General features: G+C 35.4%; 1 protein-coding gene across 3 annotated transcripts in view; it reads left to right on the top strand.

The window, feature by feature from the left end:
• The window catches only part of LOC128219952 (arf-GAP domain and FG repeat-containing protein 1-like), a 31011-nt gene extending 10879 nt beyond the window's left edge, over positions 1-20132 (top strand). Inside the window, exons 4-11 of one of the 3 annotated variants that reach the window (XM_052928152.1) lie at positions 1394-1586; positions 2260-2331; positions 3193-3381; positions 4504-4683; positions 5262-5321; positions 7371-7409; positions 13890-14542; positions 16105-20132. In XM_052928152.1, the coding sequence (XP_052784112.1) occupies positions 1394-1586; positions 2260-2331; positions 3193-3381; positions 4504-4683; positions 5262-5321; positions 7371-7409; positions 13890-14542; positions 16105-16161 (1443 nt within the window). In that variant the 3' untranslated portion in view covers positions 16162-20132. The remainder of the gene's footprint in view (positions 1-1393; positions 1587-2259; positions 2332-3192; positions 3382-4503; positions 4684-5261; positions 5322-7370; positions 7410-13889; positions 14543-16104) is intronic. The other 2 variants (XM_052928153.1, XM_052928155.1) reach the window with 2 other exon arrangements.
• The last annotated feature ends 905 nt before the right edge of the window (positions 20133-21037 follow it).

Genomic DNA, 21037 nt, shown 5'->3' with positions numbered 1-21037 from the left:
CTTCATATTATTTTCAATACTTGAAAGCATACAGCAATAGTGTAATAAATTTACAATTGTGACAAATAATTTTCATTTGTGTGACAGCGTAATTGTGTTATTGAGAGACGGGAATAAGAATCAGTTGTTGCCAGTAACATTAATTGATGGAGCCCGTTATCAGGAAACTGGTTGGATGATAATTATTGGAATAAATCAAACATCAGTAAAAAACTTTTCTAAAGTGATATAAAACATCAAATAACTTCTAACTTTCTACAAATTTATGTTGTGAATGGACACTTCAACAGTTCACCATGTCCGTGGAACTAATGCAATACCTTAATAAAAGACAGGCAGATGTTTATAATGTAAGCTTAAGTGATATATTCATATACAGGTATTAGGTTTTAGATATGGAAAGAGTGCTGCTAAAAGTGATGGGGTGCTAATAATGTTGAAAAGGGAACACAAATTTGTATCTGGGTGTCAAGAATTTTTATGTTATAAATTTACCATTATATTTCGAGGAGCATTGAGAGTTAGCAAGTGCAGCAATTTAGCTCCATTCATGAATAAGCTATTTTTCCCCTATCAACCTTGATTGATATGACATCAAAGTAATATGGGACGTAATCTGGCATCGATACACATAGATAAATATTATATTACGACAGATACACAAGCTGTATGTAAATATAAATTTTAGTCGAAGCACCGACCATGTGTTCCTGATATTTTAATACCTGTAATTTTTCAGAACGCATTCAACATACAGACCTTAAATTCATATGTTCTATGCAGAACTCTTTAAATAAGATATTCATGAATTTTTAAATAATTTGGATGGAAAATTTAGAAAATATGTAAAAAGTGTACTATATTTTGGATCACCCCTCGTATGTTTCTAAAATGCCCCTTACACATAATTGACCAAACATGTTGGAAGTTTTGCACTCCCCTACCAATGCACATTTGTCTGTTTCACAGAAAAACTGGAATAATCAAAACCATTATAACATGTACCAGTATTCGGTAAAGTGTGTTAAGAAGTTTGGTATAAATGTTTTACATAATTTGTTGTTGAATTTACACAGTTGTGTTAATTGTTGTAAGTTACTTCAAAGTTCATTAAATTTGATCTGTTTTGTTGGAATTAAACTAGAATAGTTACATTATTATGAGCATAAGGCTAATGGAATAATCAATATGGAATAGAGTTTTGTTGAATTAACAAAAGTTTTGTTGAATTAACAATTGCAGATGAGAAATGTTTACCACTAAGACTACTTAGGTATACATTTGCGATGGTATTTAACGAAGACTCACTTTTATACATTATGTGACCCAAGTGTAATTTTAGCTATATGTTTAAGTTTATATCTTCATTTGGCGAAACTGTTTCTGTTTCTAGGCAAAGGCACCAGTCCATCCCAGGGCTACAATATCTGCCACACCCCCACCAATTAGCTCCACCCCCCAGAGCCCAGGTGGTCTGAGTGTCCAGTCATCTCGATCTGCAGGCTCCTCAGCCATGGGTGATTTATTGGGCGATATTGGGAGTGACCCATTCAGTAGCTCTAGCACACCCTCACAGACTCCCGCAGGTAAGTTTGATAGCACAGGCCAGAGTAAGTAGTTGTCGTGAACTGTGGGTTCTTTGGCTATGAAATATCAACCTCAACTTGATTGATGGCAGCCTACTGGGTGAAATGGGGAATGATTCCTTCAGTAGCTCCATTATGCTGATACAGACACCAGCAGGTAAGGGATGGAACAAGAGAACACCTGTGTGCACAGCAATACCTCTTAAGGTATAGAGTAAGAATGTAACAGATTGTTTATGAGAAAAGAGTGTCTATACTAGATTTTTATGAAAAACTTTGTCTAAAATAATGAAAACAGTGGTTCTAAAGTTCAGGATTGAAAGCTTTAACCTGCAGACTGTTGAACATCTGTTAGAATATATATTATTTTACTGGGACCTTTGAATGATAAACAGTACAAACAGTACCTTGAAATGAAATTTATATGAACCTTTGAAAGAGTTTCATGAATCCCTCATACTCAAATGGACTTCTGACTTTTCTTCAAGAATGACAATTTACAGCTGTTAGAACCCCGGAAAAAAGCTTTCAAGCGTATGGAGTAAACCATTTTCGTTGTTGTGATAATTGTTGTGACACAAGCCAATATACCTCACACCTAAATGGTTGTAATGCAGACTTTCTTGACCCACCATGATTAGGCAATATTTAACCGTGTATCATTACCTTTAAGGTGGAGGGTTTGCAGACTTTGGTAACTTTGGCAACACCAGTAGCTCCCAACCAGCAGCTTTCTCACAGAGCAGTAAGTACTCCTATCGTGAGATACCTTCTACTTCATCCAGTACCGTGGGATGTTTCTCTAGGTACACCATGTAATCCTGTATAAATAATCTGGCAGTTTCATTTGTGCTGAATGGGATCCTGTTTGAAATCTAGGTTACTGGTAATGAAATAACATTTGCTATATTTTGTAACAATGACATGGTTAATCTTTTGAAGAGTATTAAATTGTAATATGTAATTTTTATTGGAAGAGTTTTCTCCCCTATCTTATTCATATTTATGAAAACTAAATATTGTCAGTTAATTTTCCCACTGTACTTAATAATGCTTTTTATGTTGATTCAAGAACTGGGGTGTCCGACAATGTCTCATAATGGTCGGTGTCCCTTGGTTAGATTTATCTTTTGTTAATGAGTCGATATTTGGAACAGTGTTATCCTCATCTCAAAATAATTGGTTGGTTTCAAAAGCAAATTTATGCTGATATGTATTTTAGTCTTGTCCGTTTTTCAGAGAAAAATGTCTTTTATTACTATGTTATTATTATGTAATCATTTAGCTTGTTGTTGGCTCACAGGAACTTTCTATTGGTCATACCAAATGAACTGTTCAAGATAATGAAATGAAACTTGCTACACATGCTCAACAATGACAATACACATGTGTAGTACATGTAAGTCAAGTCATGCCCCTTGGCCAACGGAGAAAAGGAATGAGCATTGGCAACAACAAGTCATATTCTCTTTGGTTTAATGTCATAACGCAAGTTGTTTTTATTATTTGATGGAAGGATATTAATGCTGACTCAAGTATCTTTTTTAACTGTTATGATATTATTTTTTGCAATTTTTAGGAGCAAAATTTTCCTCTTGCATTTCAGCCCCCCTTCAGCCATTCGGCAACACCCCGCAGACATCCCAGCCGGCCTTTAATGGGTTTCCCCCAGCAGCCTCGAGCTCCCAGCCAGCTGGTCAACCTGCCCCAGCTGCGCCCCTGGGTGGGGACAAATACTCAAATCTCTCAGACCTCTTTAGCGTGGCTTCCACGGCGGAGAGTACAAGTTCTTCCGGTGGGTTCTCATGAATAATCAAATAATTAAATGGGCATTTATGTCCTGAAATTTCTACACAATTTTGAAAGGGAACATCATTCCTAGCATGATTCGAAATGACTTGGTTATTTTTGAAAATGGAATAATGCTTAAGCCAGTGTTTGGGGCATTGAAAGTTTAGCATGAAGCATTTCGGTCAATGAATAATCAGACTGAAACAAACATTTTCTTACTTTGAATGTATTTTGGCTTTCGGAGGTTGGGTCCTCTTTAGAATGTTTTTGAAGAAGAGACAAAATCTGTCAGAAATTTCTTCACAATATAAATTAAAATGTTTTGTTTTATATTTTAAGGCATGTCCTTTTTGTATATACGTCTCTTTCACTGAAAACAAGTGATTTTCAATAATTTGACTTGAAATTCTAAACCTTTAAGCACATTTTGTGTTGCCAGTGAAGCTATGTAGGCACAGGGTCAACTTGAAGCATAAAAGACAAACCAATAATTTTAAGATTGAAACAAAACAACTTTTGTTTCTGGTCAATTACTTTCTAGCTTCAATGGGTACACTATTGATGCTCCTGGTTTTAAACTGTAAAAACATACCTGTAGTACTGAACAAATTAACATATGTTGTAACAACTGACAGAATATGAGTCAGTGATTTCTGAGAAGGTTATAATTCTTAATGATTGGTAAATACCAAAAGAAAAGGTATAAATAAACTTGATTGAATCTTTTGTTAGGTGGATTAATTATTAATTGATAAATTTTCATCGCACTTGATTTTCTGTACAATAAAACATTGTGTTCATTTTGCATGAACCAATCGACTTTTCATGACGTCTGTTGCACACTCACTCACCAGGGTCCTGCTTATGTAAAACATGAATAAAAAATGTAGATGTTTTTGTGGATAAACCCGAAAATTATTATTATATTTAAACCTTTAAAACCGTAAAAAAAAAGTAATCAAAGGGAAAAATGTAAATACAGATTTTGTGTGTACATGCAGTAAGGCTCGGCCACAGTTTTGCAAATATTGTAGCCCGCTTCATGGATATGAAAAATCCCATCCAAGTTTTTATATTGCATGAACACATAAAAAATAAGAATAAATCCTGAGCTGAAACATTTCAGGTTGGGGCTCATCTTTAAGCTCTGGTGGTGGAGTAAACTGGAGCAGCCCAGCTAGTGGTTCCGGTGGTTTAAACTGGGGAGGTGATAGTACCAGCAGTACCAGCACAGGTGGAGGAGTGAGCTGGAACAGCCAACCCAGCCAGCCTGCAGCCAGTTCAAGCAGTGGCATGAGTTGGGGAGGTGGGTTTACTGATGTCACATGATACACTATTTTGAGTTAAATTCATTCCAGCTGGAATTTTTCTAAATTTAGCTTGGGTTAATCACAATGTGACTGGGAATTGCAGTCATTTAAAGCTCATTTTCCTTTTTGCATTTATATAGATTTTAAGTCTTGCTGGGACACATGGCAGAATCAAGCCATAATGGGTGCTATAATAATGTTATTTATAAACTCGGAAATAGCAACTACTGAACCAACAGCATTCATTCACACATGTTTAGTACAATAATAGTTTTCTATTTGGATTAGCATTGACAATATTCTGGATATGTTATGACCTATTAATGGTATTTGGGCTTAAATTTGGTTTTATATTTGATTGGACAATTTAAACAAGCAAATCAAATGTCAGAAAGTGACTTATTTGGCCAACTTTCAGATCTTTTGTTGAACGACTGAGTCATTGTGAACTCAATGCCTGTATGTACAAAACTTCATCACTGTAGAGTTTTGGTTCTTCTGTAGGTTCATCTAAGTAGCTACATTTGAACTATATTACCCTACAAAAGTTTAAATTACAACAACGCTGTTTTAGGTGGTATGACAACAACATCATCATCGTGGGGTGGGCCTCAATCTACAGCACAAACAAGCGGTTAGTAACAACACACCCCTGACTCAATTCCACTCCGGGCTGTCTTATCAACAAGTCTGTGACATTATATTGTAAGATCCTGAATTTCAATTGAATTCTAAAAAAATGTCACTCATCTTATTAAAAACTATTTTGCACAATCATGTTTGTAATAACAAGCCACAATCTGTTTCAAAATATATGTCATTGAAACGAAGATATTAGATTTTAAAAATGGATCTTATGATACACTTGTTGGTAAGGTAGTCCCTCACTCCGTAGAACACTTTCACGATGTCAATTATTAGTTTAAACTATGTGGTTGGAAAAAACAACAACTTTGTATCTATCATACACATGTGAACCCATTAATACACCTCAGTACATTCATTATTTTAAATATATTACTGGAAAGGCTGTAAGCATTCTTGTGAAAATAATGCAAACTATAACAATGAGTGGTATTACTCAGAATTTGTAGTTTGTCAGTCATGATAGCTTTTAGTACCAAACATGGTGTAAGTGAATATAAAATGGCCACCTTATCAATGTGTGTGAGACAAAGTCTTGTAGGATCAGGAAATTCAGTTAAATGTTCAGTGTCACAAATCATAATGAGTCTTACTTGCAAAAACAAATAAACTTTGCCTGAAGTGACCAAAAAAGTCATTAGTTTGGAGAAAGATTTTAAAACTACTGCATACATGCCATATTTCTGAGAGGCTTCCCAGGGGATTTTGGTCTGAATTCCAGGGGATTTTAATATGACACGGGGATTTTTACTGGCGAAATTTAGCGCAATATCTACATTTATGATATAAGAATAAATACAGAAACACACTTTAATAACAATAATTTTTGGCCTAAGTTATCATGGTCCTTCATGGAATTTTACACTCATAATATTATGGATGCTTTCCACTGTCAACCTGGAGCTAGTTTCTAAAAAAAAAAAAGATTTTTTTTAAATTCCAGGGGATATGGATCCCCGGGCTGGGGACCAGGGGATGGGTCGGAATTCCGGGGGATTATTCCCCCCCACCAGGGGATTTGGCATTATGCTAAAATGTTTTGTTTTTTTAAACAATCGTATGATACATGTTTTGATAAGATGGCCTGAAATGCACTGCACCAAAATAACATCACTCACTAGCACAGGTTGTTATAAGGTTTTATTAAAAGTGGTTTTACTAAAATGCACTTGATGGTAAGATAAGGATTTATTGTAAATCTTGGAATCAAGATTGAGAGCTGTAAATGTCAGACTATCGTACATGACATTGTGTAAAGTTGGTGAGTTTCTGTCTGTTATCATCCCAGACTTCAGTGCAATGAAGACACACAAAAAGTATTGAGAGTTTGTACAAATGAACCCACTGGGCAAAGAAGTGAAATTATTGTAAAATTATTGTAAATAACCGTACATAATTGAGACTTTTGAGTGACAAAAATTGTTATTGTCTAAAGACCAGTATCAGTTTACATTGCGCTAATATTTAATTAAATCAACCCTTTATAATTAATGAATTCTTTTGAATTAAGGTCCATGTGAATTTGTTTTTGTTTTTTTTAGCTCTTTTTTTAACAACTTTTCATTGGTTAAGTGTCTATCAGGGTGACTCAGCAACATGTAGGTTATATGAAAAATTATGGCTTTGCCCAAAATACAATTTATTGTTTATTGAAGTGTGTTATGCACCAGTCATTTGTAACCACGGCCCCCCAAGGTCCGGAGAATAGCGGGGACTATGACTTTCGGTCCAGCCAAGCCCGGGCAAAATTTCCGCCCTGCGGGGATGATCTGCTGGTAAAACTCCCTCCAAATGCCCCCGCACCCAAGGGACCCTAGATAAGGCCAATTTCCCGCTATATTTGGTGTGAAGACAAAACCAACGCAGTCACCCGGCACTGCGGGGCCACCTGGAAGGATAAAACACAGCCCATTTCCCCGGTATACCCCCGGACCTGGGGGGGCCATCGTTACAATTGACTGATGCATTAAAGACATACTCTAGTGTATTTGTGTGTAATTGTTCTGTGTGTAGCAGTAGAGTTGTTGTCCATTGACAGGACTTGGAGTTCCGGGAAACCCATTCGTCGCTTCCAGCGGTAAACATTCGCAAAACTTGTTACTGCCATAGTTACGATGGGTATTTGGTTTTTACCTAAAGGGGTGGGGCTAAAATTTGATAAAAAATAATTATCTCATTTTTATGCCATTTTGTTGGATTTTTTAATGAAAATGTAGGAATCAATTTTCGAAATTTGAAATTCTGAATTCTCCAACAGAAACATAGCCTTACTCCTGCAGGTCCAACTAAGTACATTGTTATGGCACGTTGATATAGCTCAACTAATTATTTACTGGTCATTCATCTTACTCAGTATCTCATGCGCATGTTTTTATTTAGTTGTGTTTTTTATTGGGGGCGAAAGGGGGTGGGGAGGGGGGGGGAATGTTTACAGGACTTTATTTGAGGTATCTTATGTACAAAGGTGTCAATTGGGATGACGGATGGCCCTGTATCATTTAAGTATTATTTGAAAATGATTTATGTGTAAAACAATTATATTTATTTATTTTTTTTAATTTTGGGGTACAGACATGCATTTATGGGCCTTGGAAGATAGCAAAATAGACCGTTTCTCATCCAATTGCAGTTGAAATTAAGACAAACTGTAATGGTTTTATCTATCTTAATGTAAATTCAGTCAATTGCTTTGCATAATTGAAATACACAGATAATACCAAAATTATACAAGTGAACCAGGCTCAGAAGTTTATCATTATTGCTGATGGCTTGATGAAATAGAAGGTTATCTTTACTGTGGATATCTTAACTAGTGAATTATTTGGTCCTAGCCTGTCTTACTGTCACGGCACGCCTGCGCATGCTGTTTAGTTTTCGGGGAAATGTTTGTGATGCTTAATATAAATATGAATTTAGTATTCTCTCATAATGGTTTCTTTGGGGAAAATATGAACATTTTAGGTTAAGGAAGATTTTATTGCAGGCTCAAATTTCTTAACCAACTTTCTTAACCAAGTCCCTTATAACAGGATCAAGCTAAGCTCAATACGGTAGTTCTGTTTTGATATAAATTGTGTAATTATGATTTGGAAAAATAAAACAGACTTAAAACCTGTTTAAAAAACATATATGGTGATTTTCCATGAATTTTTTTTCTTAAATATAGTTTTTGAAAAAGTTTTTATTATTTCTTCCATGACAAAAAATACTGGGGTAAGCATCATTTTGCGTAAAAGATGTGCAAACTTCTGTTGAAATGCACGGCATTTTAGTTAATACTAAGATATTATGATAATATATATGTAAAATGTATACACAGTATTTTTAGTTGAAATCTGTATCCAAGTTTGAACACATTACAAATAGTTTGTGAAGAAATATTAAAGCAGACCCTTGTTCCCAGGATCTATACTAAACCATGTTATATTCAAGTTTAAAATTAAGAAAAAAATGGAGATTTATTTTTATTTTTTTAGAAGATACCCTGTTAGCTTTTTCGTTATTTTGATTTCCATTTTCAGCTTTGATTTTGGTTTGTTTTAGCAGCTGTATACATCCTGTTATTGGAAAGGATTTTTGGCCTCATACTTATGATCATTAAGTTTATTTGCTGACTTTGAAATATTTGCTTTGATTTGACTGGCTGATAATGAAATCAGCTTTTTTTTATTTGATTGGCTGATTCTAGTGGTGAATCTGGAATAATGAAATCTGCTTTTTCATTGGCTGATTCAAATTGTAAAATCTTCTGATCAGTGGTGTAAGGTGCAAAGATAGCATTGGGGGAAAGTATTGCTGCCTCACAGAAGTGTGCCCTCACAGAGGTGTACTATCTAAGTGATGTACACCTTTGTCAGGGCACACCTCAGTTAGGGCACACCTCTGGGAGGGCACATCATTTAGACAAAACACTCCAGTTCGCGCACAACTCTGTGAAGACACATCACTTACGCAATATACTCAGTTAGACAAAACACCTCAGTTAGGGCACACCTCTGTGAGGACACATCACTTACGCAATACACCTCAGTAAGGGCACACTTTTATGAGGACACAACTCTGTGAGGGTACACCTCTATGAGGGCATATCTCTGTGAGAGCACATCACTAAGACAATAAACCTCAGTAAGGGAACACCTTTATGAGAACACAACTCTGTGAGGGTACACCTCTGAGGGCATATCTCTGTGAGGGCACATCACTAAGACAATAAACCTCAGTAAGGGAACAACTTTATGAGAACACAACTCTGTGAGGGTACACCTCTGAGGGCATATCTCTGTGAGGGCACACCTCTGAGGGCATATCTCTGTGAGGGCACATCACTTAGATGATAGACCTCAGTAAGGGAACACCTTTATGAGGACACAACTCTGTAGGGCACATCTCTGTGAGAGCACACCTCTATGAGGGCACACCTCTGTAAGGGCACACCTCAACAATACGCCTTAGTTAGGGTACTCTGTGAGGGCACATCACTTAGATACAAACCTGTGTTTGGGCACACTTCTGTTAGTGCACATCTCGCACCTCTGTGAGGGCATATCACTTAGACAATACACCTCAGATAGGGCACACTTCTGTGAGGGCATATCTTTCTAAGGGCACATCTTGGTGAAGACACACCTCTGTGAGGGCACATTACTTAGACAATACACTTCAGTTAGTGCACACCTCTGTGAGGGCACACCTCAGTGAGGATACCTCAGTTAAGCACACCTCTGTGAGGACATACTTCTGTGAGGGCACACCTCAGATAGGACACATCTCTGTGAGGGTACAACCTTTGTGACGAAACACTAGTATAAGAGTTGTGACAATACATCTCTGTGAGGGCTCATCTCTGTGACAATACACCTCTGTGAGGGTTCATCTCTGTGACAATACACCTCTGTGAGGGCTCATCTCTGTGACAATACACCTCTGTGAGGGTTCATCTCTGTGACATTACACCTCTGTGAGGGTTCATCTCTGTGACAATACACCTCTGTGAGGGTTCATCTCTGTGACAATACACCTCTGTGAGGGCTCATCTCTGTGACAATACACCTCTGTGAGGGTTCATCTCTGTGACAATACACCTCTGTGAGGGTTCATCTCTGTGACAATACACCTCTGTGAGGGTACATCTCTGTGACAATACACTTCTGTGAGGGTACATCTTTGTGACGAAACACCACTGATCTCCTGACATTATCTTTCTGAATGTTTTCTAGAAGTAATGCTGATTTAGATTACTGTGAAATCATAAATATTCGTGGGACATTAATTTTCGTAGATTTCGTGGGTTGGCTCATTCATAAATTCAAGATCCCAACAAAAATTTCACTTTTAATTCTGAAATCATACTGTCTATGTAAAACGGTAAACATGTATTCACAGAATATACATGATGGCAGAATACAAGTTGTCAGTACCTTAATCATCGTCTATTTTACTGTATATATGGTTTATATGATATATCATTTAATCTCAATGAAAATAAATTTAAGTCAATTATTAGAACTTGCATTATAGCAACTGTGCACCAGATGATCAATTTGCAAGAAAAAAACAAAATTGTCGAAAACTGTCATAAACTTGGTATTAATGTGTACAATGCATTGAAACTTACTAACTGAAGTACCACATAGTTTACAATTTATTTAAGTTTAGCAGTTTTTTCGTATTTTTCCATTAAAAAAGATTACTGGGTATGTCTACCTAGTAGAATTCATTCCTTATGCGTGATTGGCTAGTCGGTGTTGTCATGTGATATTACCGCAGTGTTATCACGTGATATTACCGAGTTAGGTGTATAGCTTAATTATGTCACCCGATTAGAGTAAGCCGTCGTTGCGCAGTGGATACGATGCTGGACTGCAATTTAGGCGACACGGCTTCGAACCCGGTCTCTGATACAATTTTGTTTTTACATTTTGGTACTTTTTTTTTACAATTATGATATCAAAGCGTAACACATTCTATTAAATAATTGTCCTGAGATTTGAGAAAAAAAACTTTTTGGTGCCAATCTGGTGTACAGTCCCTTTAAGTTTTTTTTAATATGACATCGTCGGAACATTAAAACATTAAGCTGATCATCGACCAACTAGTTGTTCAGCACATCACGTTAATTGTGCTGAATATTAAACTTTGAGCATCTCTACTTAATTTTGTTTATTTGATGAAATATTTAATATCAATTATTTAATTAAAACACTCTTTATACTAAGTTTAAAAAAAAAAATGACATTAAATGGCCACACTATTTTATATCCTTGATGTGGATCTTTATTTATGACCTTTAAACCAATCGAGTGATATTTGACATGGGTATCTGCGCTGATTGACATAAGGCCACACCAAATTAATGTTTAGTTCCTTGGATTTTTGCCAAAAAAATTGGAGCGAGCAAGCGAAAAAAAAAATTTTTTTTTTGTCAGTTTTAATAAAAACCGAAGCAAGCGAAGAGCGTTAAATTTATTTTTCCTTATATTCAATATAAATAAGAAAGATTGTTCAAAATAATTGCCATTAAACCTATTTTAATGCCATCTTGAACTGAACCTCTAATGGACATTGGGAAAATGTCGGAATACATACTATTTATTCATCCGTGTTTAGTACAAACATTATATGGATAAATCTAATTTCTTATATAATTAAAACGTACTTTAATATGACGATCATTCATAATAATAAATAACCCTGCTTTTAGTAAAAAGTTTGAAACGACTGATATTAATCTACCTGAATCAGTTTAACATCATATGCAACTGTATTTAGACATAATTTAGGATTGATTTGGGATTTGTAAAAAATGATCACTTACACAGGCATCATCAAACATCAGACTCCATATAACATAGACTAAATTTTTTTATATTATCGCAGGAAATGCAATGACACGTGCTTATTAAAACAAAAAGAACAAGGGTATTTTTCAGAGTACTTTTTAACTTTTTTTGGTTATTTAGTTGTTTTTATGCACCCAATTGTATATGCCCCCCACCCCCAAGTCCGGAATAGCGGGGACTTTGACTTCCAGTCTCTCAAAACCCGGGTAAAATACCAGACCTGCAGGGACACACTGCTGGTAAAATCTCTGCCAAATGGCCCCGCAACCCCGAATACCTATGTGAGGCCCATTCTCGACTATTTTCAATATGAAGACAAAACCACATTCCCTAGGCACTGCGGGGCCACCTGAAAGGTAAAAACACAGCCCATTGCCTCTGCTGTCCCCGGTATACCCCTGGAATAAGGGCGAGGGGTGGGCGGGGCAGTGGTTACAATTGACAAGTGCATTACAATCCCGGATTATGCTGCAAATAAAAACAAAATATAAGGTGATAAACTTATGTTGAGGTGTATCCAGACCAGTGTTTATATCGCTATTTGTGAAAAGATATTTGTTCAAAACTGTTGTTTTGTCAGAATTTGATCAAAAATGAGTTTGATACATCAATTTGGACCAAACAATGACTCATGTTCCAGTTAAGTTGACCTGTCCGATTTCCATTAAAAACGAGTCACTAATTACGCAATATAATCGCTACCAGTCTTAGATACACATGCTTTATTGCAAAATGATTGCTTTATATAATGATCCTTTAGTGGATGAGATGATCAACGATGACTTCAAGCATGCTCAAAACATATTTATTGTCAAAAAATAAGATTTAATTTCCAAACTTCGAGCCACATCGTTTATACCGGAAGCCGCCATTTTGATTGAATTTATTTAAACCCATGCTAAACCGATCGATATACAGTTTAAAAACACTAAGCATCGCTAACTTCCCTTTACAAAAACACGAAAACTAGCGTAGAAAATCATACTTGATTATTTTTAGCCTTTTAATAAAACATTTCCTGAAAAAAATCTGCTTGGCGATCAAAATGGAGGTGTAGGCGCACAAAAAAAAATAAATATTTTTTTTACATTTTCAAAAAAAAAGGAGCGGTAAATCCGCGGAACGAAATATCAATTTGGTGTGGCTTAATGTCCCATTGTAGTGTCATAAATGATACATAATATGAGATCAGTGCTTCGTGAATTTGCAGATGAGTTAGGATCGCAGTTTCAATTAATATTTAGAATAAATATGATAATCCATGAATTCAAGACCCCATGAAATTGTCCTTTTTCGAAAAACCGTGAATTTTCAAGCCCACAAATATCAATGATTTCACAGAATCTAATCATATGTAATAGTCATGTACTATGTAGCTGCATGGTACAGAAACTGTATGAGAATGTTATAGAATAAACTAACTTAAAGAGTAACTAGGATGTTACCTGTTTAACAGTTCACACCTTGTATAAGAACATTAATATGTTGTTTAAAGAAAGCCAATTTTTATGTGATAACAGAAAATTTCTTGCACAAAGAATTATTTAAAAAAAGTGAAATTAGCTGAACCAGTGCACATTTCTAGCACACGCCTTAACTCCTATAATTATGCTTTTGTGAAAAATTATACTTATGTAAAGGAAGGAAGTTTTACACCTTCATTGAGCAAGCGTGAACTTTAAATCACTATTTTTAATTCTTCGTACCTGTATTTGCAGCTGCCAATCCATTCGGAGGAGGAAGCAGTACATCTCTCACTACCCAGGGTGCACAACAAACAGCCAACCCATTTGGAGTGACCGGCCCTGTTTCGACAGGTGCAGGGGGAGGATTTGGCAATTTTGGGACCCCTGGAGCCCCTCAGCAGGCTGGAGGAACATTTGGGGGATTCGGAGCCCCAGCTACATCAACCAACGCAGGCTTTGGGCAGTTTGGTGCACAAAATGGAGGATTTGGTGCTACAACTTCAGCAGGGGGATTCCCTGGGGCTCAGACAGGTCATCCAGTGGCAGGGGGATTTCCCCCTGCAGGTCAAGGAACACACGCATTTGGGGGTCAGGGTTTTCCCCAAGGGCAGGCAGGGTTTGGGCAGCAGCCCCACCAGCCTCAGGGCCAGGCAGGGTTTGGACAAATACCACAGGTCCAGGCAGGGTTTGGTCAGACTCCGCAGGGACAGGGAGGTTTTGGCGGTCAGGGTTTTGGGGCTCCCCAACATCAGCAAGGATTTGGGACCCCCCAGCAAGGATTTGGGGCTCCCCAGTCCCAGCAGCAGGGTTTCAGCCAGATGGCAGGTGCAGGATTTGGGGCCCAGCATGGGGCTACGCAAGGATGGGGCCAGGCACCAGCTTCCTCACAGGCTAACCCTTTCATGGTAGGTTGTGCGTTAATTTATGTTTATATGTAGATAAATAAATAGGTTTATAAACTCGTTAATGGTAATGGTGAAGATGAGGTAATATCAAGGATAAATGTATGCATACTTGTGTAAAGTTAATTATTTTTCTGAAAATAAAATATTTAAATTAAACCACATATTTTTTTAAACTCAGTAGTGCACTTTCCTTACAAGGTGAATAAGCCTTACTTGAAAAGGTGTGTTATGAGAGATAAAGTTAATTAGCTCAGTGCTAACAGGCTGTTACATTAATAACAGTTAACCATGTGCCTAACTAATTATAACAAAAAAAACAAAACGTATTGAAATATGCTTTTATGTTATTATGTTTCAATGTCTATTCAGAACCAATGGTGAACAACTAAAGTCATGGTAATGGATGGCCCCTTAAATCCCTTACATTGATATTGCACTGGCAGTCATTTAGTCATTTCCTCTGTACACAAAGTATCCTCACTCTTACAAGTTAATCTTTGCCATTTTCAGGCGTTAGTCTTACCCATGTTTAAGGTATTTCACCCTTCATGAAGCAAGTGACATTGTAGCCATTAGCTTCAAACGGTAAATCTAAATACCTGATGACCCCACATGTAATACAGTATTATGTTTGCTAGTAAAATATGCGAATACGTCGTATGTAAGGTTTTTTGCATACTAATTGTCTATATTTGAACTAAAAGTTAACATATAAAACAGCTTATTTTTTTAAGGTCAAATAGTTTTTATCTCACAGTTATCATATGGTCATTTCAGTCCTCAATATAACCCATGTAAAATATCAATAGTTGAACTATACTTTATTGTAGTAAAGAAATCAAGACAATAACACTAAAGCTGATTAATTGAATTAAGAATTATTTTGCAACTCATGGTATCTTTGAGTACGGTCAGCATCAGGGCTCGGGACTCACCCTGACATCAGGATACAGAACTTCAGACTATGTACAGTGGTAAACATTGTTCTTGCTCGGACAACTGCATCATGAACAGTAGGAAGAACCTTGAAATGAATATAAATGACTTGAAAGTATTTCAAAAGAGGTATCGGCCCCTTTAATAGTTTATACTACTTTAGGTTTTAATCCTCGTGCTAAAACAGATCCCTGGCTGTCTTTCAGGATTGGGGCTTATCAGCTGTTAGCACCCCTGAAGCATATAACACTGTCTTATGTGAAGTTAGAAAACCACATTAAATCTAGAAAAGCGATGTTCACTTCCACAAAACTTTGTTTAACAAAGTTGGGGATAACATAGCCAAAATGCGCAAAACCAAAGGCACTTTGTTGCCTTATTTTCAACTGTATCAAATATAAAAGTGCTTTGTTGGTGCTCACACCAACAATGGTGCTTTGTACTTTTAGCAACAAGAACACTTGATACAGTTAAAAATTAAGCAACAAAGTGCCTTTGGTTTTGCGCATTTTGGCTAAGTAATCCCCAACTTCGTACTTAATTGGGGTTTCTTCATAACAGTTAACATTATGTAAAATCATTAAGCATTTACCTGTGTCTTTAATGGATGTTTTCTCCATTTTCAGTCAACAGCCCAGCAATACTCAGCACCAAAGACAGGAGCAACAAACCCTTTCTTATGATATTAGTGACCTTAAATATTTAGAATACCTGTTGATTAAATATAAGGAAGTGTGAGAATCACCTTATTGCTTGTCTGTTACTGTATAAGGTAAGCATTGGTGATAGATATAGATACATATGGACAAAGGCCGTTTCAAGTGTCTTTTACCGTTCGCCATGGTTTGAGAAACGGGCTAAGAATAAGGTAATAAGGATGGTAAAAATTGAGAGAATTGAACAAAGAGCCTGTAATGTTCCAGGTGACAAATAATTGAAATAAGGTGGTACTGTGCCAATACAGGAACCATATTCGGAGCCCTATCATCCATGAGTGAAATAAAACAATAACAAAACTGTGAACTATTAAGTCAACATCAGAAATAGAATAGAAATTTTACTGCTTATGTCAAATCAATGTTGACTTAACAGATGGATCCAACTATTATTTTTAAAATAGATACTATTACTTCTTAGAAATATTGTTATGTAAAGGAATAATCATACCATACATTTGTTCGTAACATTTTAACATGTTGTTATTGCCTTTGTAAGTTCAAGGTTAAACATTTTTCTTTAAAAAAGTACAAAAATATTTTGTTTGCTTTATACAGAGTAGTTAAATGTGAGCAAAAAATCAGATTGCATGATGGATACATGATGGTGTTGAGTTTTAAATATTGACTTTGGTTCCCTGCAAGTACCGTACAACATAATGGTAGGGTCACTAGGGTGGTAACTTACTACATCATAACAGGGGTTCTGAAGTTCAGGATTCATCCGGAAATCTAGATTGAGAGCTTCTGACTCCGGGCCATTATACAGTTAAGCTTTTTGCCAGGTCATTTGCATCACAAATGGAGAATTTTGAAATTAACACCAATTACCTCAAAAATAATTTCAATAGTGGTCTTAGCCCCAAGCCCCTTTACCCTGCGTTGGGTATGATTCCCTCAAACTCAAACTCAAACAGATCCCAGGCTGTTTTTCAGGATTGACATTTGTCAGCTGTTAAAACCCCTGAACATTGTCATATTTTAAGCAATAATTTCATGAACACCAAACTGTAAATGCAGTTTTCATACAATGTATAGACACCAAGTGTAATGCTTGCTTATGTAAGTGCTAAGTGTTTTAAAGTATTATCTTCAGTAAATATTTGCTTCTTTTCTTTTAATGTTGTACCAGTATATCATTTTCAAATTTCAAACATTTAAGATTTCTTTTATCTTGGGCGGAAGTTTTTTTTCTTTATTCGTTCCCATGTCCTTATTGTTTGCCATTATTAATTTATCATTTTTTACTTTTTTTGTTTTTAAAAAAAAAGAGAATTCCAAGTTGATAAAAAAATGTCATTCCTACGTGCAATTCAGTCTGATAACAGTATGTATCATCCCATTGTCAACAATATCTAGGCCACATGGTTATTTTAGCAGTGTTAGAACAAGACATAAATCTGTTTTGAATTAAATTCAAAGAATAACGATTGTCTTCCATTGATGTTTATATATCAAGAGTCTGACCGTAACTTAACGGAAACAAAACATAATCCAACACTTCTTAAAAAAGGTGTTTTCTTTTTTCTTATTTTCACACTTTTTATGACTAAATATTTTTGAGAAATATAATCATGAAAAATTGCCTTTTCTTTTTTTTCATATGAGAATGGAACTGATATTTGACTTGAATATTTTTGTGATATTGGGCCCAGGTCTTCCTTACCCCTTTAATCTATAATGAAATGACGACCAGAGAAGCTAAAATACTCCAGTATGTGTAAATCGTAATGGTTTTGCAGAAAGATATACATGTACGTGTAATAAGCTTCTGCTCACACTGTAGTACGTGTAATAAGCTTCTGCTCACACTGTATAGCTAGCTATTTTATCATTGAAATTGACAATGATATGTTAGATATTTCAATCAGAAATTATTACAAGTATTATATTAAAACATAATCATACACAAATATTGCAGATATCTTGATATTTTAGTTGTAATACGAAGCACATTGTTAAGTACATTACACATTACGCATGTCTCATTTGTGAAACAATTCATGAACATTTAATTCATGGGTATTATATATCAAATATATAAACATGCACACAAAATGTTCATTATTATTGCATGTTCAGTGTATCTTAATTATGTAATTTCACTTGAGGCATTATTTCCGTGGATTGACAATTACAGAAAAGTTGATTTACCGGTATATTTCGTTATACCATATTTGTCCTTATAGACAATTCTAACATGTGTAAATTTACACACTAAGTGCTAATTATTAACCCAAATGGCCAAAAAAATCTATAAAATCAATTATCAAAAATTTGTAACAGTTATTTCATTTATATTAACTGAAATATTACAATTTTTCTTTCGAAATTTCTCATTATAAAGTTTTTGATATCCAAACAGATGTATTATGATATTAGACATTACATAATTTCCTATTTCATAACATGATAAAAAGCAGTTCATTTTTATGCATTTTGAGTGATGCATCCACATATAGTTCATGAATAACACTCTTTTGTTAATATGTGCTTGTATTGTATGGTCGATGTTTCAGGCACATGAGAAAAATATCAGCACTTCAACAGCTTCCAATAGACCAGATTCAAGCAAAAATAACCTTCATAATTTTCATTTTAAATCTTAACAAAAGTGCCACGGAGCGAAGGCAAACACTTGTCTGTTTTTTAGTTATACAAGAGGCATAGCTTGAAGTAAGTGCGGTTGTTTTGTTTTCGCGCCCAAAATAGCACGGAATCAACCTTACCTAGTATGTCCTGGGGTTTGAGGGGCTTTGCCATATCCTGGGTTATTGCTATTCTCTACTTATTTGTATTGTCACTGGTAACTTGTGTACAATGTTCTTATTTTCCGCTGCATCTGTCATCAATTGGGCATAAAATGGACATATTTTCAGTATGAACAGATAAAAATAATTTCTCGTTATTTCATATTATTTTTGAAAACATGAAAACATCCCATTTGTCTACATGTTAAATATCTTTTACAAAAAATTACTTGATTAAAAATATTGCAATAAAATTGGTATATGCCTATGTCATTATAATTGCAATTGGCTATTTTTGCTTGAATTTGATCTTTCAGTGTATTGTTATGTTTAATTCAGTATTTATTGGTGAATACTAATTTATATAATGCTTGCCATGAACAAATTTATTGTTTCATGTTTTATGTTGTTGCAGGTAATTTCAAAATTTTGTAATGTGTTGACAAACGGCCGTTTTATTAAGAGTCCTAGGAGTTTCTTCAGCCTTGTGCAGAACTGTTGATAATATCTCATATGTATGAAATTACTCCAAAGATTCTTGATGAAGTTACTCCTAGGATTTTTGGTGAAGTTACTCCTAAGATTCTAGGTGAAATCACTCCTAAGATTGTTGGTGGAAATCACTTCTAAGATTTTAGGCTTCTAAGATTTTAGGTGAAATTACTCATAGGATTCTAGGTGAAAATACTCCTACAATTCTTGGTGAAATAACTCCTAAGATTATTGGTGAAGTATCTCCTTTGATTCTAGGTGAAATTACTCCTAAGAGTGTAGGTGAAATTACTCCTAGGATTTTTGGTAAAATCACTCCTAGGATTCTTGTTGAATTAACCAACCCCCTGATATTTTTATTAGTGCCATTATTTAAATCAGAATTTTATTAATAGCATATGATAATTTATTTAAAATGTGTCGATTTTTTAGGACTTGTTATTATATAGTGAATTTATGCTTAGTTTTTGCAAAAATATGTAAAGAAAGTGTGAAATTTGAATCCACTGAACTTTTTTGAACAAATAGATTTCATATCTTTGGCCAGAAATATTTTAAAGGCCATTACTTCTGTATTTATTCTCATACATGTAACGTTATATGGTGTACATTTTTGCATATGGTTGTTATGCTGATGTTATTTTGTGATATGTATATTGTAGCCTCTTAAGTCGAAATAAATTGAAAATGTTGGTACATTTTTCTGATATATTTTACTGCTACCATGACCCTGGCCTTGTAGCTTTTGACTTTTAATTGTTACCCAGAGAGGATGCAATACTTTTGTTACAAAGTGACTTAGTATAAATTATCATAACTTTCTTCACAGTCGTAAAATATATAATGTTTAAACTATTACTGTTGTTGCACAAAACTTAAATGAGTAGTATTTAAATTTAAAATCCTTTATGGGCTGTTGGAAATATGTAGTCCTGCATTCGTGATGTGCACCTTTGAATTTGTTATCATCGAAGAAGTGCATTCCCATACTCCTCTCCCAACTTTGTGGAAAGGAAATAACATGATTTGAAATCACAAATCAGAGCTATTTTTGTCGTCCCAAGACAGACATTACTGTAAAAGCTAAATTGAAACCGGTGTCCATCGTCTGTGCGTCAGATTTGTGTATAGTTGATGTTTTTTCTCCTTGCTTTTATGAAAGATGATACATGATATATTAACTGATAACTTTGATTTGAAAGAGTGTTCGGTATAAAACCCAGTAGAGTCAAGGCCCTCAAGTATTGAGACTTCAGTTTGCCGCAAATTGGGACTCCAGAGAGCTGTCAATAGGGCTTCTAAAAGCCACTTTTGACTCTGCTGCAGGGTACTTCACCCCCTCTGACCTCAAAACCCATTGCCGAAATGGTTTCAGCCCTCAGTCAATCAAGTCCATGATAAGTATATGAGAAACAACTCCTGAGTCTCAATCAGGATACCTCTATGGCATTGTGAGTTATGGCCCTTGGACATCTGGCCCCAATTTCTTGAAAATTATTTAGGCCCTTAAAACAGGATTAAGCTAATCTCATTTTTGGTTTTCAATAAACTGCCTAATATTAACTTCTTTTAAGAGTTTTTATACTTTAGATAGAAATTAT

This window comes from Mya arenaria, chromosome 15 (assembly GCF_026914265.1).
Source record: "Mya arenaria isolate MELC-2E11 chromosome 15, ASM2691426v1".
In the NCBI taxonomy this organism is placed as follows: Eukaryota; Metazoa; Mollusca; class Bivalvia; order Myida; family Myidae; genus Mya; species Mya arenaria.
The sequence above is the reverse complement of the archived record's forward strand: the minus strand, read 5'-3'. Positions and strand labels throughout refer to the sequence as shown.